Consider the following 27,614-nt stretch of genomic DNA (forward strand, 5'->3'; position numbering starts at 1 on the left):
GTGGAAGAAGAACTGCGACAGGTATTTATCTGGTAGATGCGCGGCAAACAGCGCGGCGTAAGGACGGTCTCTCAACTGCTTGCATCTTGTGGGACTTGGGACCTGTTAATTAGAATGACGCCAGTGAAATGATAACAATTCGGCTCCTCTATTGTTATAATGGTGACGAATAGTGGCGTGGTGTGAAGTGAGTTGATCCCGTGGGATTTCTTCCGCAGGGGAATCCTGGTCGCAGCATCGTGAACGTAAGTGATCTGAAATTCTTTATCTTCTCTTCTTCGGTCCTCAGTTGAGGATTCTTTCCTCCTTATGCACGGTTCATGTTACTTGGAATCACCATGCTCTCGTGTTCTCTTTTTATAGCGTTCGTGTCACGATATTACGCGCGATGAGATATAATTAATTTTATATTTTTAGTCGCCACACTGTCGAATCGTTTTCTTAGGAATTTACCGTGCATTGGTCAGTAAGTGTCAAAATAACAGATCGTTTCTCGCGAGAAGCAAACTTTGGTACAGTGTGCGTGTGTATGCGTGCCGATGGTTCACTCCATATAATTTTATAAACCAGTAGAAAGTAGAAACTTGTAAATGTGTACATTTGTTTCGCTGTGTTTGTACAGTCTTTTAGTTACCGATCTCAACATCATAACGGTTTGCTTCGACACTTTAAGTATTACCTTTCTCTCGTAGAAAGTGTGCTTGCTTATTGTCTGGTAATTATCGCTTGTTAACATCTTGTAATACATACATAAAATAGAAAACCACTTTGATAATGGAAGATTTCATTTGTTTATAGCATTTTTGATATTTGAAAATTACGTATAGAAAAAATCTTTTAAGAGGCGTAATAAATTATTTTTTATACGTGCCACTAAAATTTATTAATTTCTGGTATTTTAGAGAAATATTGTTGTTACATTGTTTTGTCATTTATTTTCCTTTCTTAATGCAAAGGTATTTCGGTATTCGGTATTTCGAGGAGACAATTCACTTGGTTTTATATTTGTGTTGTAATTGGGCGCGCGACTTTCCCTTCTTGGAAATATCTCCCCCTCCCCCGCACCTGATTTTCCCTTTGCTTGATAACAGTTACAGCAACGGATGATTTACAGCTTGAAGAATTAGATTTTTGTGTCACGATTACTAAACTCACAGTGTAGTATAGATTTATATACATTAATTATAATTTATATTTTTCTGACAAATTTTTCGATTAAATTATTAATGAAACGAACAATACAACAAAAATAAAAAGAATGATTTATGTGATGAGACTTTAAACAGCCCGCCAGTTGAACTTTTTTAGATAAAAAAATCGCGCAAAGAAGAAATTCAACTTTTCATTATACGAGATTTTTTATTTTTATTGATGAAACATGCTAGCCCCGTCTGGCGCGTGCAAAATTCAACCTTTTTAAATACATACACAGTGTATAATTGTAAACGGATATAAATGGTAAATTATCATTTAAATACGATTTTGTTTGTAACATTAAGTTTTCATTTTCAATGTTACAAAATCAATTTTTGAACTCGTTAAAATATTGTGACAACAGACCAGACTCCGAAAAAATTTATAAAGCTCGCTTTCATGAAAGTGAAAAATTGCAAAATTTCTAGAGATCTGCATTTTCTGAAGATATATAAAATTGTCGAAGTGATAATTTAATTTTACATATGTATGTACATACAACTACCATGTCCTCGTAATTTTACATGTATATTACTGTCGCTAACGATCATTGTCATTCTTTAAGTGCACTGATATTTTAGGTATTCTGATATTATGCTCAGTATGTACTTTTATTGATTTTACCATATCTTGCTCTACGGGGAACGCTATCTACTGTGTCATAGCGTTTAGTAAACTTGAGAATGAACCCTAAAAGATAATTTTAGTGTACGAAGTCTCTCGATAAGAGACGTTCGTTTGAATTTTTAGTTCAAGTCTTAAGATTTGTGCCTTAGGACCTAAATTTTTAAGATCTTTTGATTATTTCATAAAAATTTGAAAATTTTTTAGAAATAAGGAATAAAGATGCACCATTTAGGGAAGTCGATTCATTTAAAATAAATGAATAAATTAGAACCATTTAATTAGAGAAAATGTAGTATCAAATATTTAGAAAATACAAAAATCTTGTGTTTTGTTGATTGTTGAAAATCACAAAAATTTATTGTTATGATTATTACAATTGCTTAAAAAATGAACTTTTTTTGTTTTGAAAGCTTTGAAAAATATCTTTTCTAATCATTAAGTATATGTTTATTGATATTCATGTCGGATGATTCACTTTTAGATGGGAGTGTATGAATCAGGGTCGAAACTCCTTATTTAATGAATACATATGTATAGTCGACGCCGACACTCGTATTCTCGAGAAATAAGTGTAAAACTTTTCGATGCGTTTTTGTATAGTCAGAAGTGCTATGCGACATGCGACATTTTGTGAAGCACAGAGTTATACCATTTTTTACGTATCGTTATCAATTTCGGTTTCGCAATTTGTTAACCAATTCTAACAAATTTTTAATATTTATTTGTAAAATATTGTTAGCTAAATTGAACATTTTACTTCGAAGATATTATAAACGTTAGTAATTTTATGAACATTTTGAAATACAGAAAGAGGGAATGAATCCATTTTTTCGGAAAAATCTACTTTTTTAGATAACTATTCTAATTGTAAGGTGCAACGGTTCAAATTCCTCGTTTCGAATAATCGCGGCTCTACTGACTACTGTATCGTGAATTAAGCAAGTAAATATGATCCAAACTGTAACGTGTTTGGTGTCATGTTAACCATAAAAGCGTCACGAATATGTTGGTCAAAGTAGCATAAATAAAATATGTAAATGGCCTACTCAATTTCATTAAAGGAAACCAAACTTATCAAACAAATCGTGTAGTATATTCCGAGTAGTATGATGTCGCTAATAACCTAGCAGATGATACGACATAAAACTGATCGTAAAATTCATCCACCGGATTAATATGTTTTGTTTTTCTTGCTATCCTTTTCTACGCTCTCGCGGTGAGGGTTCAAGGAATAATGTATAAGTGATATGTGTCGACCACGAAGTTTTTCATATACACGAGACGTTGCTGTACGTTGAAAAGCGATGAATAAATGAACTGGGTCAGTTTCTTATTATTTTGAGCAAAGAGAAACGTTGCGCGGGCGTGCAACCGTGTTAGTCATTTGGGGACGAGCGAAACTACCCCTCGTGGAAATGTTTTCATTCGGCGCGGTTCGAACCCGTAAAGCAACGAGGCCATTGACGCGACGTCCTGCAAAGTGCATACAATCTGTCGTTATGGAAACGCTGCGCATCACAGAACTACCGATTCTTCTTCGCCGATTGTAACCTCTCTCGTTGCGACACCCGATAATCTCACTGTAAAAATTATCTTTACCTTGCGAAACGGTGTAATTCTCTTCAGCTGCGTTTGTTCTTACCAAACAACGACGATCGAAACTGGGTCACTCTTAGTCGATTCACCCTTCGATGATGAAGCCCGGGTCTATTTTGACCCAGAGTATCAAGATCGTTAATTCAACTATTTAGGGAGTCGAATTGGCCACTTCAGTGGCCAGTGACAAACTTGGAAATTTTGTATAAAATATACAATATACAAGATGTCCCAAAAATGTTGTATTTCCTTGGAGGAGGTGATTCCCAAGGTAATTTCAAAGTCTTTACTGTGTTCCGTTTTAAAGATACATAGTTGAATCTGTCGATGTTATTTGAAGCTTCATAACAATCGCAGAAGGAGATTAAGCGCGTATTGGGCTTTTCGAAACGGGAACAAGATAGAAAATAATTCTGAATGGCACTGTGCCGGTTCCCGCGCATTGTTCTGGGATCCTTGGTGCCCGTTTTTGTCGAAAAATTCTCAAAAGGCTCGAGTATAGTCGTAACGCATGCTGCTCGCAGCTGTGCATCTAGAAATCTCGCTTCTCTACGCTAATGGTAATAAAGCAATTAAGACCCGGCCGGTTTTCGAATCGCTGTATCGTGATGCGACAGCAATCACTGTGCATCCTGCATGCCGTTAGAATTTGATATTGTCGGATAATTCAATCAGCAAGTTAATTAATTTATTCAATTCCATTTAATTACTGTCTCTTCTTATTCAATTATTTTCAACATATTTTTTGGTCATTAACGAGAACATATCACCGCTATAAACTTCATAAAAGTCGCGAATTTCATGTAAATATTGAAAATTGAATATACCAATTATAATTAAATATGAAACTTTATTTAGTGCTTAATTTTATATGTAGTTACATTAAATGTTATGTATTTAGATACATATACGACACATATTGATATTTCAATGTATTTTGATTATGTTTCCGTACACAACGTATTTAGTCGAGGATAAAATTAAGTTAACCGGTACATCAAGTTTTATCAATCAATATATCAACGTTACTGTTATATACGTAGGTTTTATTTATTGTATAGTCTTTTGGTATATTGATTATTTAATTTTCTGTAAACAAACTACATAATTTAATGAAAATAGCTATTCGTCGAGGAACATACACGTGCTTACAATATTGCGAGGCAAGAAATGTATACAAACACCGTGCATAGCTCATGCTTACACGCAACGGTCCAAAGGAAACATTTCAGTGCCAATTTGGGCTTCACAGGAGTAATATCTATCACTTGTAAGTTAATAGAAAAATAGCTGAAATTCTGATCGCATTCGATATTTAAACGTGTTAACAAATTAAATTACCTTGTGATAGCCCAGAAGTATATAAAACGTATCTGAAAGTGTGATAGAAAACATTGACCAAAAAGAGGATAATTTCAGAAAAACATGTTTCCATACAACGTCAACGAATTGTCCACCATACTCGAAAAAGTCGAACCAGGTACTGTTATTTTGATTAAATGTTAAATTAATCCAGGACACTGTTAACATTTTTCATATATTATGGAATAACTGTAATTTTATGACTATGATATATTCTCTCTTCCAAGAAAGCTGTTACTGTCGTGAAATACATTAACGGTGACTGTTATTGCATAAATTTTTCTGTAAATAAGAAATTCTTACTTCCTCGAAAGTAGGAACAAGTTCTAATTAAGTCGGAACGCTTAATCCACTCTGAAAAAGTGAAAGTTGTGACCAGCAGATTTCCTAGAAATGTAGCGGGATAGATATGAAGTTGAAACCTTGAGCCATTCGATTCAACGAATTTATATAAAATCCACAATGTCGATACGTTAAAAAACCATTTAATTTCGAACCGTGATCAATATCAAAACGCTATCCTATGAAACAGTTTTTTCGTAAGACAATTTGTTTCCGAGTGAATTTACGTGTGCAGTTAAGTGAATCATTCTGTTTTTACACTATCTGATTGCTGTTATCTATTTTGTGAAAACAGGATAGCTGAAGTCGTAATAGCTGTCCAGCCTACACCCATTGTTTCAAGCTTGCAATATGAGTGAATATGTAGTTACTGTAGAATTTTAGAATTTATATTTTAGATTTTAGAATTTTTAACAGTAGTATATTTTGCTATAGAATTTTGTTCTTAGAACTATAGAACTAATTTAATTCTATAGAGCCATATAATTATTTTATTATAGTTTATACAGGGTGGACCAACATACTCATCTACATTAAAAAGAAACTTCATCAAAATTAACACTGTCGTTAAATTCTTAGAGCCTTTCCAGTTTTGTTATCGACCTAATCATTTTCGTAAATGCACAAAATCCAAAAATGCAAGAAATGAAATTTATTCGTTGGTCGTGTGGATTATTTTTCGTTGCATCGAATGTCAGATTTTTCAAGATTTTATTAGAATTGTGCTCTGGAATGTAAGGCTTTAACGATGACACAGCTTCGTAGAAATAGCCAGGTAATTAAATAACGATTTGCCGATACATATTAACTTCACCATGCAGCTTAAGTGTTCATTCACCGGGCAGATTTCAAGGAAATATGTATCAAGGTATGATGGCAAAGGGATTTCTAGTTTGTCGGTGAAACATTTTGAAAGCTAGTGTTCTGGAATAGGGCAGCCCCTTAAGCCGGATACAGACACGAATGTAATGCAACGCGTAATGTAACATGACATCGCTGTCCAAGCTTTGCTCGCGAATAAAGCAGGCTTCTCAGAACATCGGCCCTGTCGCCAGGGAGATCAACGCACCAAACACGACATCCGGCAGACACGAAACCAATACAAATCGATTCACTGCTGTTCATCCCCCGTGTCTTCTATTTTGTTTGACGGACACGCGAGCGTGGCGATTTCTAAGCCGATCGTGATAAATATTGGAAGAAAAAGAATATGAAGTGTATACATACACATTGTGTTCCAGTGAAGGTTATATGAAGGTCACTCTTGTTTTCTAAAATGGAATGACATTTTTTTGATACATACTGGATTTTATGCATTTATGACGAAAATAGGTAATCGAAATTAAAATATAGTAGAACCTCTGAAGTTTGAAAATCTGAATACTTTCCACAAAGAATTAGTTTGCGTTAAACCAATCCATACGCTGCACGATTGACTGCACACTTCAATAAGGATTAAGTTCAGCACTGAAACTATGTAATTGTTGTATTATCCGAAGAATCATGTTCCACGAATTAGCACGGATAATCGAAGTTTTACTGTAGTGAAAATATCCCAAGAATCTAAAAGTACTGTTATAGTACTAAATGATTCAAAGAGAAGAAATAAATTGCCGGTCCCCAGCCATAAACATTCAAAGTCCACTACTTCTAAACTAATTGTAATAAAAGCTCGAAAGAAAATACGCACATATAAGTATTGTATTCTAATTATACTACACGCTCGTGTAAATTGATAAGGTGTTCAGTCATAGTTGTAGTATCGAAACACCAACAAGAAACCGCTCTTAGAATTTATCTATGATAATATAATTAATGACGGTGGCTGGGAAGCCTTATCATTTATACAAGAGTAATAAGCAGCCATGAGAAGCTGTCGGCGATCTAGGTGACATCGAGGGACCCAGACGATCACTGTTGTAGAAAGAGGAAATCAGCTGAGCGGCTCACGAAATAATCAGGAAGCTATTTGGCCGAGTTACATCGCGGTCTCGTTGCGAACGTCCGTTTTAGCTCTTTAACTGTCCACTGTACAGCGTGTAAAGTAATATTGATTCAATACACAGTCGTAGTATAAGTGTAACAGTACGTGTGAAGTATTTTTTATATTTTTATTACGGCTAGTTTCGGAGTTATGACGATTCAAACATCCTCGATCGTTCTGCATGGAAACAATTTTTGAATGAAGATAATCATTGTTTATATACAGTATTAATACAAAGGTGTTGTAGTATGAGTGCAACATACATGTGCAATTTTTACCAAATTTTTATTACGGCTAGTTTCGAAGTTGTGACGATTGAAACATCCTCGATCGTTCTGCATGGAAACAATTTTTGAATGAAGAAAATCATTGTTTATATACAGTATTAATACAAAGGTGTTGTAGTATGAGTGCAACATACATGTGCAATTTTTACCAAATTTTTATTACGGCTAGTTTCGAAGTTGTGACGATTGAAACATCCTCGATCGTTCTGCATGGAAACAATTTTTGGATGAAGAAAATCATTGTTTATATACAGTATTAATACAAAGGTGTTGTAGTATGAGTGCAACATACATGTGCAATTTTTACCAAATTTTTATTACGGCTAGTTTTGAAGTTGTGACGATTGAAACATCCTCGATCGTTCTGCATGGAAACAATTTTTTAATGAAGAAACTCATTGTTTATATACAGTATTAATACAAAGGTGTTGTAGTATGAGTGCAACATACATGTGCAATTTTTACCAAATTTTTATTACGGCTAGTTTCGAAGTTGTGACGATTGAAACATCCACAAACGTTCTGCATGAAAACAATTTTTGAATGAAGAAAATTTTAATATAATGGTGTTAACGTACTTCACATACGCTCGAATAATTCATTCAACAATTTCATTCGCGATTTCGATGAAATATGTTGTGCCGAGGGTATTATCAATCGAAGGATCGATTTCTAGCGATACACAAAATGATACGCTGTTGAACAATAATAGGGACAATTGATGTAAAATTATATCTTGGCTTGGATTTGCATCAGGAAGGTATATAAAGTCGACAATCCGCTTATTTTACGCGCGATCGTGCGTAACAACCAGTTCGCAGTTTTCCGGTACCCGACGTCATATCTTTCCAGAGACCTTTTCCGCAGACTTTTGGGAAAGTTGCTTTCGACGAAACGGACTGTGGGCTAAATATTAACGGTGATATTAACGGCAGCATGTGTTCGCCGTTTTAATCCGTTCAATTTCAGCGGTCCAACGAGTTTGACAACTTTCGACGGTGACGCAATGACGTACCCGTAAATGTATCGCGTGCTCGTTGCATAATGCACGCCGTGCAAGCTCAGAATGCATTCACGCGAGAAATCCGGCGTCGTGGACGCGAGTCCTTCGAAACGAATTCTGCCGTCTTTTTTCGTCGCCGACAGAACGCTCGAGTGCAGTTGAATGCGCCCCGTTGCATTCGAGAAAACGATCCGTACGAAGCTTTTTGCGGATTTTCTATGGAATTAAAGGGGATTGCGATACCGTTTCGATATTGTCTTGATATCACGATTTTTTTATTAATTTAAATTGGACACCATGTATACGTTTCTTTTAAAATCTTGTATTTCTCAGTCGATGCGATTCTCGATTCTCTACGAAACAGTGGTAAACCTCCATAGCGAAAAATCGATTAATTCAACATAAATTCCGATAGTGTAGTACTCTGCAGTTAAATTGAAATAACTCTTGATGCAATGGTTTTGAGTTTTGAGCCATGAACAGTTCGGTACTTTTTTTCCACGGAATTACAAGCTGCATGGACCTGTACATGATCTTTAAAAAATGCTCCACCAAACACCAAAATATGCTCCTTTCGAAATCATACAATTTTGATTTGAAACATTTTTTGGTATCCGCGCAGCAGTTTCGTGGATATTCAGCAATAGTATCAACACGAATAGATCAGCCTGTATATTTTTCATTGAAGTGGAACGTTTTCTAATTTTTAGTGCACTTAATGCCTTTCGAACTAATATAATTTTAGCTATAAATCACTATTTTCCGAGAGGATTAAAAACTGTATTGACTGATGAAAAAAGAAACTCGCTGACCTTCGTATGGAGGCCACCACCGTAAAAATACAAGTGACATCAAATCATGCAGCTATTTAAAGCCGTTCAACTATTTTTCTCCATTTTTTACTAGTAGTTTCTTTGATATTCTGGACGATTGATTCAAACAGTGCACCCTGTATGTATATTAATACAATAGAATTTAGTGGTGCAAAGAACTTATTCCACGACTTAAACAGGAGCTTGCTTTATTAGTTAAAGTATCTCGAACTGTATGCACTGCATTATGCAATGAAATACATTGTAAGTGCAACGAGAGTGCAAGACGAAATTAAACTAATTTCGAGCGGTTGATATATTCGAACGAAATGTTTCTTCGGAGCAATCGTTGGTTGTCGTTGTCGGAGAACGCCTTCGCTATGCTCCAGTTGCTTAATTAAGACATATTTGTCGGTGGAATTATCGTGGGCGGGCGACAAAGAGCATCGAGAATTGGGCGAATTAGGCCGAATTCTTGTTTGTTAAGAATACACCCTACGCAAACTGAACTTGAGCTGCAGTAACGCAACGGCACGATTCGGCTGCAACGGTAATTAACCCCCACGATGTTTGCGTCGGATATAAATTAAGGTATGGAAATTTGTTATTTTAACACATAGACTGTCGCGTCGTTGTCGTGACAATTTACAATTAATTCAGAACGAGGACACGTCGAAAACATTTTCATGATAGATTAACATCTATTATTATTCTAAGCCATTGAATGGTTTTGCTGTGATATTGCATTCGGAATAAAAATTAACTCGGTGCAAACATGGCTCAGGTATTCCCATGTTGTAATGAATAATGAATAGAATTGCAACCTTGCTGTTCTCTTCGCCAGATAGCAATCTATCTCACTATTAAGTTTGTTATGCGGGTATCCTACGATTTTATAAAACCAATTCCATAATTGTCTTGATTATCGATTTCTGGCGCGACAATCAGTCAACATTCCTGGAAACGAATTGCTTGAAAATAACAAATATCTGCTAACATACTCTTGAATATTTCAATGAGCACAAGAATATAGAATATAGTACAATGTACTGGGATATATTACAAGTAGAATATACTAGAAAATATACTGGAATATATTACAAGTAGAATATACTAGAAAACATACTGGAATTTATTACAAGTAAAATATATTAGAAAATATAATGGAATATATGTATATCAGAATATACCAGAATATACAGTGCTACCTCGGTATACGACCTTAATCCGTTCCTGATGTTTGAACTTATACCGAATAGGACGCATACTAAACCAACCTTTCCCATAAGAAGTAATGTAAAAATGATTAATTCGTTCTCATGTAAAAAAGAAAACTCCTATTGATATTATATCTACTTTAATGGGGTTGTATGATAAAATAATTTAAACACTGTTTAAACAAATTAATAAAAAATGAGATTTTATTATAGATTTTTAAATTTAAACTCTGCTTAATGCTAAAATACAAAAAGAAACAAATTATATTCTATTCCGTGGAAGAAGAGTCCCCTTGCAATAAAACCTGACATTCTGGTGTTTCTTCTTTTTCCGTCTTCTGTCGCTTTTCACTAGGCTCAACTGGTTTGACTTTTATTAAAAATCTGTCCAAAGAACTTTGTTTCTGCCTTTTCTTCTGAGGATGCTTTTAAAGTGTAACTTTGTCCGGTCTTCCCAAACGATGGTATTGCGATTTGTTTGAGCTTTGTTGGGGTGGTATTTTTCTGAAAATTTTTCACGTCCATCCATTTTGCAAGGATTTCTTTGATTAATGAAGTTATACACATGCCGAAATTTCATTAAAAATGGTGAAAATCGTAGTTTTACACGCCTCTGGATCAGTTTCTGCTTAAAATCCACAGAATCGTACATCTTTCGGTGTGTGTCGGTTTTTTCTGCGTCAACCGATTTATAACTAGCATAGATCTACAAAATATATATTTTAAATTTTCATTGAGGGTGCCCAAATAAAAAAGTTTTACAAAATGCCTTTTTTTTTATTTTTGCATAGAACCTTGTAAATTATAATTTTTGGAAAATCTTTTTTGCATAGAGCATTTCGTAAACCAACGTTTCTAATTCATTAGAAAAAAATCAGGTCCTTTGGTACAATTATAAAAAAGTTATTCTGTTTTAAAGGGCGTACGAATACTTTAAAAGGGGGTATACATTACAATAAAGTAAAATATACTGGAATATACTACAATATATTACAACATAGTAAAATATACTGGAAATTCCAGTCTGGAATATGTATACTAGAATATACTGGAAATATACTAGAACACAATAGTATTCTATTCCCAGCTATTCCCGCGCTTCCAGTGTGCAGCCTCATGTTACCAAGTAGTAAAACATTTTGAAAATAGTACATTAATAATAACAACGCCCAAGATGACCGACTCCTGGCCTTACATGGCCGACTACTGGAACTACTGTCCCACCCAAGGAAAATTGATCTGGCTTCTAGTTAGCGCGGGAGAAATTCTTTGAAAGATTCGATTTCGGAGTTTCAAATTGGTGTTGAGCGTGTCCGAATGTATAGGAATCACGTAAAGAAGGAGTTAGAATAGATTGGGCAGCGTGTTACGGCAAGATTTCATCCTTCGCTGCGTCCGAGGAGGGCAATCACGATGCAAATGCGTTGAAATGATCGTCGACAGCGAGAAAACCGTACGCCGAGGGACTTTCAATACCGGAGACCTCGTGCTTGCGTTCTCGGATTGTCTTCCACGGCTACATACAATTAACAATCCGGTTTCTTCTTCCGCCTAACGTCTCTCATAATCCGTCCTTGCGTCCGGCGACTGTATAATTTATACATATATTGCGTCTCGAGCGAGTTACATGCGGCTGGAGACACCGTTCGCATGCTTGAGAACACGCGAGTAGAAAACATGTGTAAACTCGAGGAATTTGATCGAATGTTTGAACTACATCGACGATCATGCTAACAAAAGTTGTGTGTATTAGATCATTGCAAAAGTGCATGCCTGATCGGAAAATAAAATACAAGGGTTCATATTTCTAATATAATTAATTATATAATCACCATTATTTTTACAATTGTCTCGTAGCATTATACTAGATCGTGGTTTTCTTTTCAACCGTTTTGCAACTTTTGCAACCGTTCAATAATTTCATGGGAAACGGAGGAATGACGAATTCTCTACTTTCGACACCTGTGTTTGCAAGTTGCACCTTTTTGTCGGCCGTCATTGCATCGAATCGATGCGTTTTTGCTTGCCGACTATTCAAATTAGATTACTACATCTTGCTGGATAGTTATCAATGTTTCATATCTGTTGTAATTTCGTGGAAAATGATCAATGGAGGATTTAACGTCCATTTTAAAGAGTGAAGTCTATACTTTTTTATTATGATCAATTGTGCTTCGTTGCAATACTTTTGTAGTCAGAAGCATAGGCGAAGATGGTTCTTTTGTGGGAAATTCGAACGACATCGTAAAACTTGAAGTACAACTTTTCGTTGCCGTTTTACTGCACTGTAAAAGTGTGTCACTACCATTCAAGTAGCACTAGAACGACAATAAAAAATCGCGCATCGACGCCATCGAATGTAAAGAATTTCCAGGCCAACCAGTTGAGCCAGACTATCGAAAAGTCGTTGCCAGACACTGCGCTATGCTTGACAAAGCTAAATCCAGCTGACAAGAGTCTAAATGACAATTAATTCCTCCTCGCCGATCGTCAAATGAAATGACATTTCAAACAGTCACGTTTTATTTATCTGCTCTGATGCAGGGATCCTATCTACCGGGTGGTTCGCGTAAAACGTAACAAGCAGTCTTCTCGAAGACACTATTCTGATTAATATGATACCAAACACGATACAGTTTAGATCGTGTTCATTTCGAAAAGTTTCTTAGTCAATAAAATTAATTATTAGGTATAAGTTACAAGGAATGGTAAAGAATGGTAAACAAGGAATTATTTTACTGTTTAAGAAGTCCAGACAATTTTAGAAACTTTTAAAAATCTAAATTTTAAGAAATCAAATGACTACAATTGTACGGTAACAAAAAGAATTTTCGAATAATAATTAGGTCACTTTATTAAACATTTTGGAAACCTAAATTAGGAGAAAATGATGAACATGGTTTTTAAAAATTTGTAGACTGTCTTGAATTATTTTCTCTACTGTTTTATTTCTGCAGGCAATAAAGATCGTCATGTTTATTGGCACTAATAGACATATTTTATTTTGTCGCAGGTGGAAAACAAGTAAACGGAAGCAAAATGGCGTGCGCATCACAGTGTGCCAAATATTTCCTGTGTTTCTTTAATTTCGTTTTCTTCGTAAGTATGCGTATAACGAATATATGAAAGTGTTTTAATCAGTCAATTTTCTCCGTACGAAGGAGAAACTACTGTTTAATTAGCAAGCTAGGTAGAACGGACGTGGTGTAGGACGCGTAGCTTGTGATTTTACTTTAAAATCTAGAATTTGAACAATGACGTCCTTGTTACGGTGTTCATATCCTTGGATTAATTATTTGTCAATTAGATTAGGTTGTTAACACATGATAACGTGCTGCGTTTTCTTTGCACGGCACTGTTCTCACCAATAGCGCGAAAATATTAAAATTAAAATTCGAATCTTGCGCGAAAACTCCAAGCTACGGAACAACTCAAATTTCAAAGCAAACATCGGTAGAAACCAGAAGGATTTTTTCCATTGAAAATATTCGATTAGAGTTTTTAATTTCTAATAAGAGGAACTTCCTAATTGGAAAGTTCCAACGCTAATCTTGAAAAGCAAGTTAGTTTTATTGTCATTGTGTGTACCAGTAAAACCGTGTGGATTTTTTATACTAAAAATATTTGATTTTAATTTTCAATTTTGGCACGAAATTAATTTTTTCGATGAACTGCGAATGATAAAGAGGAACGATTTTTTTCAAATAACGCAAAAAAGTAGAAATTATTCAACAAAAACTTTGTTTAAAAACAAGAAAATTAAACACATTTGTTTTGCAGGTTGCCGGAGGAGCTGCCTTAGCTCTTGGAATCTGGCTATTTGCTGACAGCAATTCTTTCGCTGAACTCGTAGGCAAACTCGACCAATCAGCAGATATACTGGTAAATTTTCGCAAAACTTCCAAATAAAATATATTTCCCAGAAAATTTATTAGAATCCAGTATCACATTATTGTATCTTTAATTTAGTAATTATAATGTAGTTTTATTAAATATAATCTCTATATTAATGTTTGTATCTTACTACTTAATCAATTTTAGTGCTGCATTATTTTATATTCAATTTAATTGAAATGAAGTTCTATTTAATTCTAATTTCTGCATTGATTTTCTATATTAGTCAATTAATATTGAACATTATTTTACATTAATTTTAACACTATATTATTTTATTTTTAATTTAATCGAAATAGAATTCTATATAATTTTATTTCTCCTGAATTCGGCTATAAAAATATATCAATGTATCTAAATATTCATTTCAAATTTGTTTATTAATTTCAATATACCAGTGTAAACAAATTTTTATATTTTGTAGTTAAGGATGCATCTAAAAAAATAATTTCGGTTTTAGAAATAGAAATAGAAAAATACCTGCAAAATCTTGTAGATCAATTTTATGTAAAAAGTGATCACATTGATTTTTTTCCAGAGTAAAACAGATGCAGATGTCATCAAAGTGATATCATACATCCTAATTGCAGCAGGAGCACTGACTTTCCTAATCAGTTTCCTAGGGTACTGTGGAGCAATGTTCGAATCAAGATGTCTGCTCTGTTTTGTAAGTATTCTGACACAGTCTTTGAAGTCATCCATTGTTTCGCATTATAAAAGTAATTTTAATTTTACAGTACGGTGTCCTTATATTACTGGTTGTAGTCCTCGAATGTATCGCAGTAGGTTTAGCCTTTGGGCTTAAAGGAGATGTAAGTCATTTTTACTCAAATGCAAATTCTAATATTTCGAATAAACAATATTTGATTCAACAACCTTTTGACTGGGATTGTTCCAGGCGGAAAAGGGTACGCAAAGTTTCCTCAAGTCAACAATTAAGTACTATGCCAGCAATGTTGACAAAACAGAAACGATTACAGTCTTTTGGGATGGCCTAATGAGTCAGGTTGTTAAGGACTTTATTAATTGATTAATCAAGTAAGCGTGTGGGAGGAATGAAACGCATGAGAGATTAGTATGAAAGATTCATGGGCATAAATAGAATAATAGGTTCAGCCTCTTCCGGTGTTATGAACTTGTGACATGTGTTTTTATGCTGCTTTTAACTTTTAGCTTCATTGTTGCGGAGTGGAGAGCTACACAGACTTCCGAGAGAGCATAAACTGGACAACTACAGATAAGATTATTCCTGAAGCATGTTGTATAAAGGAAAACAATGCTTTGAAGGATCCTTCCTGCCCTATGAGTCCCACTTCCATTAATTCTTACTACAAACAGGTCTGTAACGCATACAATATATTTAATCGATTGAGTCGATCTAGCATTCTGATTTTTTCTATGTTTTTTATAATACACAACATAAATTTAAATATCATATAAACACTGTAACTTCAGATTAATTTTCAGAATATGTATTTGGGTATTTGATATACACTACTGTACAAAAGAAAGAAGCACCCAGTATAATTATAAGATGTAATGACAATATCTTTATGTAGAAACTGTATTGTACAATGATTGATTTATTGCATTTAATCAAAAGTTACTGTGTTCTTATTTGATTTTTTACGCTTTTCTATTAAATATGGCCGGGTGCTTCTTTCTTTTGCACAGCAGTGTATGTGTCAAATTTTTTTTTAATTTTTACGTCGTTAAAAAGGAAAAATTTTGAAAAGCAAATCGACGAGACATCAATTCATAGAGAAGACCCGACTCAGATCGCAACAGTAGGGTTGTATAAATTTTGTATCGATGTCATGAATATTTTAGGGTTGCTACGAAGCGATAGTGAGGACAATAGAAGAAAACGCAGCGATTGCAATCGGCGTGGGAGCAGGTCTGGCATTTGTCGAAATCCTCGTGATTATTCTAGCCCTACACCTAGCCTGCTGTTACTGGCGACCCCAACATGGTAGGCTTCCTCTTCTCACTTAACGCATCTCAATCAGTAAAACAGAGTTTCCCTGGCGTATTCGAGCAAACGGTTTCAAATCTCCCGCCAAAGATTTGGCGGAAAATGCAACGAAAGCAAACCTTTCTAGTGGCAGACGACGCGACGTGTCTAGAAAGACTGTAGAGAAATTTCGTCGAGAAATTTGATAAAAAAAGAAAAACGTTCTTTTAGCTTGCATCGACGTGTCATCGTCGAGACAGGCCTGGTGAACAGCGACGGAGACGGTGTTTGCTTTTTCAAGTAAGGCTTAGAAGGCGTTGCGCGTTTCAATTCCTTTTATTTCCAGTAGAGTTTGCATGAAAATCACCTTAACGATTTTTAAAATATCATCTCGGATAATTCACATATTATCATATTCATATGATCAATTATTTAAAACCTATTGGCAATATTAAAATCCGATTATACACGCTTAATAGTTTGAATCCATTTTCGAAACGAGCTAGACGCGCAAAATGTGATTTGGTATGTTTATAAAATTGTTAATAATATGTACAAATTTTTTAATGCAAACAAGATAACTTTTTATATGGATATTTTTAATAGCTTTCAAGTTTATATATAAATCAATTTTTATTAGACAGCTGTTTTAATTATAACCCGGTTTAAAATTATATTGTTACACAAAAGCTATACTAATTTGTTACTTTGTGACTCCTATGATGTATTTTTTATACAAAGTATATTCTCGAAACTTACATTTCTTCAGTTATTTTCAGTAAAGCCTGTAGTTATTTACACGTTTAAATTCCAAATGTTAATTTTTTCAACAGAACTTAAAAATCCTTTTGATTTTCTTTAATGACACCTTACATTCAACCTTGCAGAGTGATAGTTGACTACGAATTTGAGAATTTATCAGATAATAATCTTCAAAGTCAGAAATTCAAATCAGAAATAGTACAGATAATTGTTAGAATATTTTAAAAATTGGAATGAACTAAAGACTGACTAACTCGTATTGAAAAATAGCAAACAATGCCAGAGAATACACTCTGTATAAAACTAACGAACCTAAGTGCCTGAGCATGAAATAATTTCATTCTGAAGCAGTTTCTTTTCAGTAGGAAAATTTCTTTGATGAATCAACGGAAAAGTTCAAATTTTTTGAAGGATTTAAGAGAGCTTTATGATTATACTAATAGTGATAAATCGGTGAAAAGAACACTGTCAATTCACACCGGGCATCCAAAACGTTTTCGTTTGCAGTTTTAACTTGTTGGTGCTGCTGTTGACCAGATACACTAACAACGAACTCTTCTCACATCTTCATGGCACCATAGAAGTGAATTGGTTTACGCTTGCTTGAAACTAGCCCAGGATCTGTTCGACATTTATTATTCATACCCAATCTACCGTCACTGTAACATTCTTAAACCTAATTGTTAATGTAATTAAGAATTCTTTATTTTATTTCTATCTCAGAGATATAGTTCCGACATCTTTGTTATTGCTTATTATATTAATTGAAATTGCTGTAAAGCAATAGCAAAAACGTTGGAGTTAAGAAACGAGTGGTTTCTGTTGAATTATTCCTTGTTTATTGTTTAAAAATTATTTATGAGTTTCATTGATTTTGAGAATTAAAAATTACTACGTCCTACGAATCAGTACAAAACCAAATTTAAGACGCGATAGACAAAACTATATGTGTCGACGTTGAACCACTTTGTATATATTTAAACTAGTTAAAGCGTAAAGATAATTAAGCGATAGAACAAATTGAAACGGATACTTGAATATATATTGTACTGCATTATTTTATTACAATTTATTTAGTGTATTGTATTAGTGTGCATAGATAGAATATATAGCTGAACGTTTTGTACAAGAATTGAGATTTGTATATGAACTTGTACCGTTTTCCAAAGTGTAAGAAGATAAAAATTTTGTATTATTTTTAAACGGCGAATTTTTTCTAAATTCCCTCAATCGTTCTAAAAAAATATATTTCCTTATATGAAAATAATCACCATTACTCAAGTCCTTATTTAAAAATATTCTGTGATGCAAAATTGTAATTTTATTATTAAAAAAAAATCTTAATAAAAAGAAAAGAAGATAATTTTATAAAAAGGAAAATCATTGGGGTAATAAATTAACACATTTCATCATACAAATTATATATAAATGTAATATAAATTAATAGAAGTTAAAATTTTTAAATAAAATATCTATGTGGGGTAACCCATTTAAATCAGTCCACTCGAATATCTACGAAAACGGTTTATTGATATAAAAAAACGTTCCAAATAAAAATTGAGTCGATTTAATTGTAGGTATTTTTTCGTACGTGGAGCTGTAAATGTCCTATATAGATCTGCAATGTTTGTTTTTAAATGTAATCGTATATTTTTTAATGTATAGAACGATGTAGCTTGTAATTCTTTACTAAAAAGTACTAAGCCACTGATATCGAGAAACCATTGGTTCAACGTATATTTGAATTGTAATTGAAAAGTAACACGCCATCTAATAATGGAAATACAGTGATTTCCCAGTGACTATCAACTGCTATCAACTGTTCGCAACACGCACGGTTCTCCTTATGTAGTAAGCAAAAACAAAAAAAAAAGAAATGCGAAATGTAATATACCGCAGACATCTGCCCCAAAAACCTGATATATTATCGAAGAGATTGAAGAGAACTAGGGCTATTCATTCAATTAATTTTTCTTCTTTGATCTTTCGATCTGATCAATACAGTGGTTCAAATAATTGGAACCAATTGTATCTTTTGAAATAATGGTCTTTAGCCATGGGTGGTGCAGTTCTTTCTTGTAGAGAATTAATAACTGCATCGATCAGTGTATTCAGAAATATGGAATGTCCCATTTGTTGTTATTATTCGGAAATACCTGCGAAACTCTTGCTGATATAAAAAATGTTTCAAACAAAAGTTGAATTGCTTTAAACGCTGTTTTTTAATGGAATCATACATACAGCTTGTCAAATCTAGCTATCTGTTTGGGAGATAGAATGTAAGATGTCCGTTTAACTTTTGTCTGAAACATTTTTTAGTGTTATCAACCAATATTCGAGTTCGAATTCGCGAGAAAAGCTCCTTCCTCAAAGCTTTGATGATCTAAAAGTTGTATTTTCTAAAATTGATTAACCCGTTTTACGATCTTAATCTAATCATAGAATTTATTTACTCTACGTCTCAACTAGTATCACAGTTGTTACTTACAATATAAAAATATTTTCTAGTTATCATATTATAGATATACAAGTTGTGTTTAAATTTATCAAATTAAGAATCAATTATCGAAAGACTAATATTAAACATACAAGACAATAATCGAGAAGTTAAAAATAATTACACGACAGTTAGAAGAATGTCTATATGTCTGGCGAATTTTCAAATATCTATTTCACTCACATAATGGAAAATTTGTACTCTGAAAAAATATACATTGTAGAATTTCTTGTGGTCTCTCTAACGTTAAATAAAGTACAGAGTTTTTTTTTAATAATATTAGATAATTAAAGGATAGATGGATTAAATGTACATTTCATTCATTTCGTATATTATAGTCCCAGTGAAATCCTTCTATCCTTAAATTATACTTGAACACTATTTCCGTTATCGTGTGTACAAGTGTTATAAACAAATTTCGACTACTCTACTTTTTACAATTGCAATGTCTCTTGAAAACACGTTCTCTTGTGAACTACTCTCCTAAAATTCCCCAAAATGCAATTCAGTTGATCCAGGACGACTGATTTGGTAGACAGAGGGGGCTAGGAGAGTAAAGTAGGTCCTATTGAGGTGGTCCACCCATTATTCCCATGGGTGGCATACCCTGGATTCCATAGGGTCCTTGTGGAGGACCTTGATTGCCAGGCATGGGGGAATGCAACTGCATCGCAGGACTTTGGATCTGCTGAGTTGGGGTCACTTGTCCACCGGCTGGTGACTGAACCACCTACAACAATTTTTTTCCGCCTGAGGACTGTTTTTTCACGAGCAAACGGTTGTTTCAAGTGTCCGAAACGAATACGATGTTTCCTTCCGAAATTGAAATTTTCAAAAATTATGGGTGATGAAGAAAAACAACTTTTACAAAAAGCGTCTGAAATTTGTTAAGCAATATAATGTTATAAGCATTTTTTACCTGAGACATAACCGTAGGTGGATCCGACGGCAACGTTAAATTAGCCAGCAGGTCTCTGACAGCAGGGAAAAGCGAACATTCAGCTTGGTTTGCACCGTACTCTGCAAACCTCTTTAATTGTAGAGATGCTGCAGCCATCGCCGAAGCTGGACTAGGATCCCTCTTCTCTGCCAATTGCGTCACATTCGTATTAACATCGAAAACTAATGGTAAAACTAAAGAGAGTGTCTCTCCTTGATATGGTAATCCGATTCTGGTTATTTGCAACTGCAATACAAATGAATCTCATATTACATTAAATTAAATAATAAATGTAGTATTGTTTTTTATAAAAAGAAAATACACTTACGAAGAACAGAATTTTATTTCTACAAACGAGCACTGCCGCCATACCAGTGGGCACAATCGGTGTGCCTGAAGGAGGAATCCTTAAACACCATTGTACACTCCATTTAAGCTGTTGTTGTTGCAGTAACCCAGGTACCAGCTCCAGTTTCATTATTTGCACAAAATCTTTTAGAACGTTATACGGAACATTCAACATCCTACCAAATGCAGAGAGAGTATTTGGTTTATATGGGGGAGCTGCGGCTCGAGTATCAAAGAATTTCTCTATAATCTGCCGAAAGAAATCGTGCATAGACATATAAAAAAAATATACAAATCAAATAAAACACACAATTTACTAAAAAATTACTTGTAACTCTTCCAGAGTCCATTGATCCTTATGTTCAGGAAGCGGCTGCACTTTTATATGAAGTGATTGCAGATGTTGCGGATTTAGACCAACTCGACACTGCAGGCTCTCTACTTTGAACTGTACAACTCCTGGTTCCGTACTATTAATCGCAGTTAGCTGTCAAATTAATTACAAATTAATCTATACTTTGTATACGTATGAAAAGTTTTCAGTTCATGTATAATTTCCATTAAAAATTAGAAACTTACGCAGTCATCTGTTTGTATGAATCGTTGGAACTGTCTGCGCATATAAATGCACCCCAAGAATCTTTCCAGCGGAGATAGATCCGGGCCGGGAAGTCCCGAGGGATGCGGAGAGGGGCAAGAAAGAAGTTCCAAGGCCTCGTGGGTAAGCAAGGTAGGCACTGCGCCAGCCCAGGATCGCGGAGGAAGAACTCTAGGAATATGTGTTCCTGTTTTATGATCCGAAGCCTGCGGACTGTGTAGCGCATGTCCTGGACTCTGGGCTGGGCGTGCTGGAGAGGGTCTGGGTACATTGGGTGAGCCTGGCCAGTTAGAAGCAGCTGGCGATGCCATGCTCTGCGAAGATGGAAAGGGACTGCCATCTATGTGTCCTAGATAAATAATTCATATAAAACATTGAATGCCAGCCTCAAATACGTTTGTATCCTACGTCTATCCTAATTTCTACCACTTACCAGTTTGCATGAAGGAGCCTGCAGGCGAATGCCCAACCTGAACATTGCTACATGGCCCAGGAGAAGATGTAGGCATTAAGCCAGCAGGGCTGGGAACATGCATTGGATTCAAAGGGCTGTTTGCAACCAGTCCAGAGCCTGGCGAAGGGTGTGGTAACATGTTTGGTGTGTTGGGTGGAAGAGATGGTGGAGAGGCTAGGTTGAAGGAGGTAGCTGGACTACTTCCGAAACTCTGATGTTGGTTTGTCTGAAAAAAAGTATATGTGTAACTCGCTAGATAAAATTCGGATGTCAAGTGTACGATAACTAAAAAAATACCTGTGATATATTGGTAGTGTGCGGACTAGCTGGCGTGTGAGGATTACTACCAGAAGGTGGAGTGAGTGGTGGATGGAACCGTAAACCATCTCTCTGCTGCGCAGGTGATTGTGGTCCGCTTCTGTGGTGACTTAGAAAACCTACATTCCCACTTCCACTACCTCCATCGCTATCCATTGTTACAGGAGAAGGAGGATTATCATCTTCAGATTGTGACCTTCTGCGAAACACTGCACTTTCGTCTACGTACTTAGACAGGAACGCCTGCAAACATGTTATTAATTATCACGTGTCATACAGCCATAAGCTTAACTCTCGTCCGTCCCTCATTTTCGCAACTTAATGTGCCCCTTCGTGTGCAAATTGACACAATGGTAAAACATCAAATAAAATGAAGCAATAAAGTAATAAATATTTACGCAATATGTTGCTCGCATAATCGCATTTCTCAATTTCATTCGCACGTGTTCGACTTCGCTCTGTTCAGATCAATTGTTCTACAAATGAAGGAACAACATCATCCTTTAAATGAAAATCCTTAAGTGAAATTGACACGAGGGATGGATGAGGGTTAACATTTGGAATGCGAAGTAGATGCTAGTCAATGTCGTCGGAAATAAATATTTCTCCAGAGGTTTCTCACCTTCAGTCCTTGCGTGGGCGTGAATTCATCGACAACATAACTTCTATCGAAGCGACTGTACGCGCCATCCCTTAGGCTTACTAGACCGCCTCCGCGTAAGCGCAACTCTAAACAGTACATACCCTGATATGCAATTCTCACCAAGGTTACGCATTGTGGCATAATAGTAAAAGTTTGTACTGGCACTTGAGGTCGCTACAAAAAAAAATACAATTATAATATGTACATAAACAGTATTAAAATTCACTGATTCAATGCAAACTCTTACTGAATTGTAAACACAGAGCTGTGGAATCATAGGTAGTTTACTGATCGATGTGAGGGGCTGAAGTGTTTCATGGAGAATGTGTATAAGTTGCGCTAAATTTCTGTGCCTGTTTAAATGGGCTTCGAGTTGTTCTTTCATAATTGAGTGAGCATTCGTTGTGGTACTTGTTGGACCTATATAATTATGAAATATTTTTTTATTATAAAATCGATTCGTTAACCGTCGGCCGCCGGAGTATGCTGGAAATTTGATAGCGTTGGATCTTTCTGACCAAGTCGGAAAATTTCGAATATAGTCGGCTACGCTACTTCCAGGATTGATCCGCTCGGACGGAAGACGGTTGTTAATAGAAATTTTAGTACTTGTAAAACAATACTAACTTTTTCCAAAAGTTAGTTTGAACGCTTTATCATTCGCATTCCACTGTATTGTGACAGTAGCTCCACGATTAGGACCATACGCCAAGACTAACTTGCTGTAGTTAAATGATTTTATGCTAACCATGTTCCGTAAGTTGTATTTTTCTAGATACACATAAAAATAGAGATAATTATTGGCAGTTGATATTTAACAAAACAGAGTATTATAATTACCCATTTTGAAGTATTCTGCCAGATCATGCACCAGAGAATACATGTGCACAACTTGTGCCCAATCGTTGAGCAATGCATCAACTGTACGCGACATGGTATCTGCTGTTCCCATCTCATACTGAAAATATACTGGTCTCCGCAAACCTAACAAAAGTAAAAATTGTTCAAAAAACTTACAAGGGACGATCCCGTTTACGTTCCCTTGCTAGAAGAATTTGATTCAATTTAAATTACCTTGTTCTTTTGGATGATTACTAGACAAAGGACTGCCATGGAACACAAATTCAGCCATCCAAGTTTTTGCCATACCTTTGCCCTGAACCCTGATTGACACGCTGAGCAGTCTTTTAAGAAGCGCCTGCCACGAGCAGCTGGAGCTTATTGTACTAGAAGGAGCAGGTAATTGGACCAACTTTAGAACCAATGCAGTGGCATTTGCCTCCACTTGTAGTCCTTGATGAGCTATGTCTCTCTTAGTTAACTCCTGCGCAAGTGTTACAAAAGGTATTCTTTCATCGCAGAGAGCAACCACATGCGCTAACTCTGGAATGAAGTACGCAGGTTGCTTGGACCGTCTGTTCTGTAATGTTGTGCTTGCATCAGTCCTTCCACTGGGTCCTGTGCTCCTGCGCTTATTGCTGTTTATCTCAGTAGCCTCTGTAACATGTTCGTATAAAGTTGGACTCCAGCTTCACTTGACAAATGAAAATAATTAAAACAATACTGACCACTGTCGACGCTGGTGAAGGGACCATGAGTTATAACGAAAGTATCAAACTCAATTAAAGTTTGTACTTTCAAATACATCTTTGGAATCTCTGTTTCAATGCTGTCGTCATGAGGATCGTCTTCCACAGAACTATGCTTCACCACAGCAAGATAAAATGAACATTCGATTTCACAAGGTGAACTCTCTTTCTCTTTGAATGCTACTATTAGTATCACTGTGGGATGCCGATGAAGTTGAACAAACATACGGTGTCTACTGATTTTTGACATCGGATGCTCAGGATGATGGAGAATTGGCAACCGTTCGTGCGAAGTGGCTGGGAGATGCTGTAGAGTCTTTTCACATCTCCTTTGCGTTATCCAGAACCTGGAATAGACGATAAATAGACACGATAATACACAATAAATTTCTGGTTCTAGTGGAAAATGGAAAAGGATAAAAAAGATTACCTCAGTTCTGAAATCAAAGTTGGCAGTCGAGAGTGATCACCATTCAAGGTAGCAGTTAGTTCAGGCACTAAAGGTGCTTCATATTGAGGTACATGGCACTGTAGCATTCCAGTGTGAGTGTCAACGGTAACCAAAAGGTGTTCTGCTCTTAAACAAGGTTGCAAAATTGGAACAGACAGGATCGCAGGTGAACCAGCTAAAGTACACTCAACATCTTTCAACATGGATTGCAATTCCTGTTTCAAATCCAGCAACCTACTTCTGGTGCGTACATAGATTGTATGCACCAGTAAACATTCCATTGACAGTTGATCCGATCTAATCGCTCTATCTGCTATTTCACTTTCCTTGCTGCCTAGAGATGGAACATGCACTATTGCAAGCGATCTAGCTGGATCATGCTGGTCCACTTGGACTGTAAGCTTGTACCCCAACTCTGATCGAGGATCTTTATTCGTCAACTCTCTCCAGTATGATACGGATAGACATTTCCCAGGCGTGTACTCGTCTACATGAATGTGATCATCCAATCTGTCTCGTATCAATCTTAATGTTTGGGAATATAGTACTTCCAGCTGAAGCGATTGACAAAAATAGTGCAAAATGTGGTAAACTTCAGATAATGGGTTTGTGCTCTCTGCCAATCTCGATTGGACTACCTAATAGTTAAAATAAATTCTATTATTACATGAACAGAAATATATATCTTTCTTCCTCCAAGACACAAATAATACCTGATGAACATATCGTGTTTGCAAAGGATGGACCAATGCTTTTCCATCGCCAGTCTCTCTATCCGAAACTAAAATTTCTAATTCCAACAATCTCCAGGGCACAGCTGGACCGTCTCCCATAACTGTAAGCGATACTGAAAATTCTTGTTCAACAAGGAATGTTACTCTCCCTGCCTCAATTTTTAAATTACGCATCTGTGGAAGCAGATTTCCCGTTACTAGTCTGTGTTGAATAACTTGGTTCAGTCTTTGAAGTGTGCTTCTTTTCTCTGCTGGTGTGATTGGGTCTGGAGGAACAATTCTCTCCTATGGAAAAATAGATTTGTGTAACATCATTCTTTGTGTAGACATTGGTAAGTTACACTTACTCTTATGCATGCTGGCAAACGACTGTATGTTCCTGTTGTCAGAACTTCCACTGCAGCAGGAATATGGAAATTGGGTAATCTTGCATGGACTAATGTCTCTCGAGCCATGCGTGCCAACATATCAGCAGTGTCAACGAAGAGCAACGATTGTTTGTCCAAAAAGGCCATTATGTGCTATTGACAAAACATTTTGATCAGTAAAACATGAAACAGAATTTTAACAATGAAATAGAACTTTTAATGTACCGCAGATTTATCGACTTTAGATGCACTGTTCGCCCATTTAACTAAAGCAAGCAACCGTACATATAGTTGTCTGGTTCTCGCTGAAAAGTTATAGATCTCAATTTTTCTTTCCATATCGGTTTTTCTCGGTAATCTGTAAATGTATATGTATATGTAATATTGATTTACTTTGTAATGCTAATAGAATATTTGAATAACATAAATTTTCTTACAGCTCGGCCAAAACTGTGAGTTCATGGTAAGTGCGTTGTATGATGAAATCAATCAGTATGCCAAGAGAAATATTTCCACCACGATTTCCTTCCTGTGGGATATTGTTTGTAACGGGAGTTTGATGTCCCTCCAAAGGCACCGGAGCCATTTTGTGCCGTGTTTCAATCAATTAATCTAGAACTTATTATATTACAGTGATAATTAAAATGATTCTTTGCGAAATATGAAAATATATCTTTCATTTCTATCGCAAATGAAACCATAGTCACAGAGAATTCCCGTATCGAATTTTGTTTTATACATTTTGGTAAATTCCAGCTTCAGAAAGCGGATTAGATTCCTTTTTTATTTCGCTTGTCATCAGTATTTAATAGTTTCAATTTCTGACATTGCATACGCTTTGTGACAGTTTTACCAAGTCTTATACAACAAGTTAACCACAGTTTTTATGAAACCACATTGCATCCACCAAATTCACTTGTCATATTTCTTAGTTTTACACGATTTTATTAATACCGTTTAATTGTTTAATATTAATTCGCTGCGAAATATTATTCCAAAAATTCAGACTGATCTTTTAATGAATATAAACAAGAGAAAAATTCATTAGTCGCTTTCGTATTAAAAAATTTATTATCGATAGAATTTTATCAAAGAAAAGTATTAACGATAACAAATATAGTTATAAAGGGCACAGTCTTACCTGTAACATTTATTTTTCAATATTTAACACTTCGACGACACGGTAGTAAGGTGAAAGTATAGCTACCTTTTCAAATTGATCATAAACTCTAAGATACTAGATGGAACAGTAGCTAGTATTTTCTATCTTTTTCGATTATTCTCAATGCACCGAATACTATATAGAAGCGAAACTCCTGTTAAAACCATTGACATTCGTGTGCCGGAACTCTTGGATCGACATCGACATATACAGCCAGTGTTGCCGCAGGAGCGAAATTGATTGATGTCTCTATCGGCGTAGAGGTGAACTACGAACGAAAATAGAGAGATCCTTGTCTCTCCTACAGAGCTGTGACAGAGAGGGAGATTTGTCACTCACAGGAGAGACGAAGACAGAAAAATAACCAAGCAACTTGATTTTTCGATGAAAACTTCGTAAAGCGAAGAAGCAATATTTTTGATAATTCTTGTGTTGAAATATTCTCTATATCATTCCGCATCTTCGTACAGAGCCCTTT

The 27,614-nt window shown here is 35.4% G+C and overlaps 2 protein-coding genes across 5 annotated transcripts; one reads left to right on the forward strand and one right to left on the reverse strand.

Moving 5' to 3' along the window:
* The first annotated feature begins 14 nt into the window (after positions 1-14).
* On the forward strand, positions 15-18,237 carry Tsp66e (Tetraspanin 66E). Of its 3 annotated transcripts, XM_076442633.1 has the most exons (10): positions 4,490-4,897; positions 13,438-13,523; positions 14,205-14,306; positions 14,857-14,985; positions 15,056-15,130; positions 15,217-15,324; positions 15,492-15,656; positions 16,149-16,290; positions 16,504-16,572; positions 17,542-18,237. In XM_076442633.1, exons 1-9 carry the CDS (start codon positions 4,843-4,845, stop codon positions 16,539-16,541), a joined length of 900 nt encoding a protein of 299 aa, XP_076298748.1. In that variant the 5' UTR covers positions 4,490-4,842; the 3' UTR covers positions 16,542-16,572; positions 17,542-18,237. The 3 variants fall into 3 exon arrangements, with proteins under 3 accessions (XP_076298750.1, XP_076298748.1, XP_076298749.1); XM_076442635.1 differs by lacking the exon at positions 4,490-4,897 and adding an exon at positions 15-245 and having other exon boundaries at positions 16,504-18,237; XM_076442634.1 differs by lacking the exon at positions 16,504-16,572 and having other exon boundaries at positions 4,828-4,897.
* Med14 (mediator complex subunit 14) lies at positions 17,466-27,258 on the reverse strand. 2 transcript variants are annotated; one of them, XM_076442590.1, is made up of 19 exons: positions 27,116-27,258; positions 26,412-26,592; positions 26,200-26,332; positions 25,954-26,127; positions 25,586-25,891; positions 24,852-25,510; positions 24,401-24,768; positions 23,907-24,329; positions 23,673-23,816; positions 23,460-23,603; positions 23,080-23,252; positions 22,812-23,006; positions 22,169-22,432; positions 21,851-22,097; positions 21,399-21,766; positions 21,148-21,306; positions 20,800-21,069; positions 20,451-20,717; positions 17,466-20,261 (listed from the first exon to the last, which is right to left on the reverse strand). In XM_076442590.1, the coding sequence occupies exons 2-19, from the start codon at positions 26,558-26,560 to the stop codon at positions 20,097-20,099; spliced, it is 4,608 nt and encodes a 1,535-aa protein (XP_076298705.1). In that variant the 5' UTR covers positions 26,561-26,592; positions 27,116-27,258; the 3' UTR covers positions 17,466-20,096. The 2 variants fall into 2 exon arrangements, with proteins under 2 accessions (XP_076298705.1, XP_076298706.1); XM_076442591.1 differs by having other exon boundaries at positions 26,412-26,586; positions 27,116-27,205.
* Between the last annotated feature and the right edge of the window lie 356 nt (positions 27,259-27,614).

This window comes from Lasioglossum baleicum, chromosome 18 (genome assembly GCF_051020765.1).
Source record: "Lasioglossum baleicum chromosome 18, iyLasBale1, whole genome shotgun sequence".
NCBI lineage: Eukaryota > Metazoa > Arthropoda > Insecta > Hymenoptera > Halictidae > Lasioglossum > Lasioglossum baleicum.

What these genes read in the sequence shown, in the direction of transcription:
- Med14 (XM_076442590.1), bottom strand. Translation starts at nt 26,560, where the DNA reads ATGGCTCCGGTGCCTTTGGAGGGACATCAAACTCCCGTTACAAACAAT. An exon ending in CTTCACCAGCGTCGACAGTG is followed by an intron (nt 24,330 to 24,400) that starts GTCAGTATTGTT and finishes AACATGTTACAG; the next exon opens with AGGCTACTGAGATAAACAGC. An exon ending in GGACTCTGGAAGAGTTACAA is followed by an intron (nt 21,070 to 21,147) that starts GTAATTTTTTAG and finishes TTCTTTCGGCAG; the next exon opens with ATTATAGAGAAATTCTTTGA.
- Tsp66e (XM_076442633.1), top strand. Translation starts at nt 4,843, where the DNA reads ATGTTTCCATACAACGTCAACGAATTGTCCACCATACTCGAAAAAGTC. An exon ending in ACCAATCAGCAGATATACTG is followed by an intron (nt 14,307 to 14,856) that starts GTAAATTTTCGC and finishes ATTTTTTTCCAG; the next exon opens with AGTAAAACAGATGCAGATGT. An exon ending in TTACTGGCGACCCCAACATG is followed by an intron (nt 16,291 to 16,503) that starts GTAGGCTTCCTC and finishes ACGTTCTTTTAG; the next exon opens with CTTGCATCGACGTGTCATCG.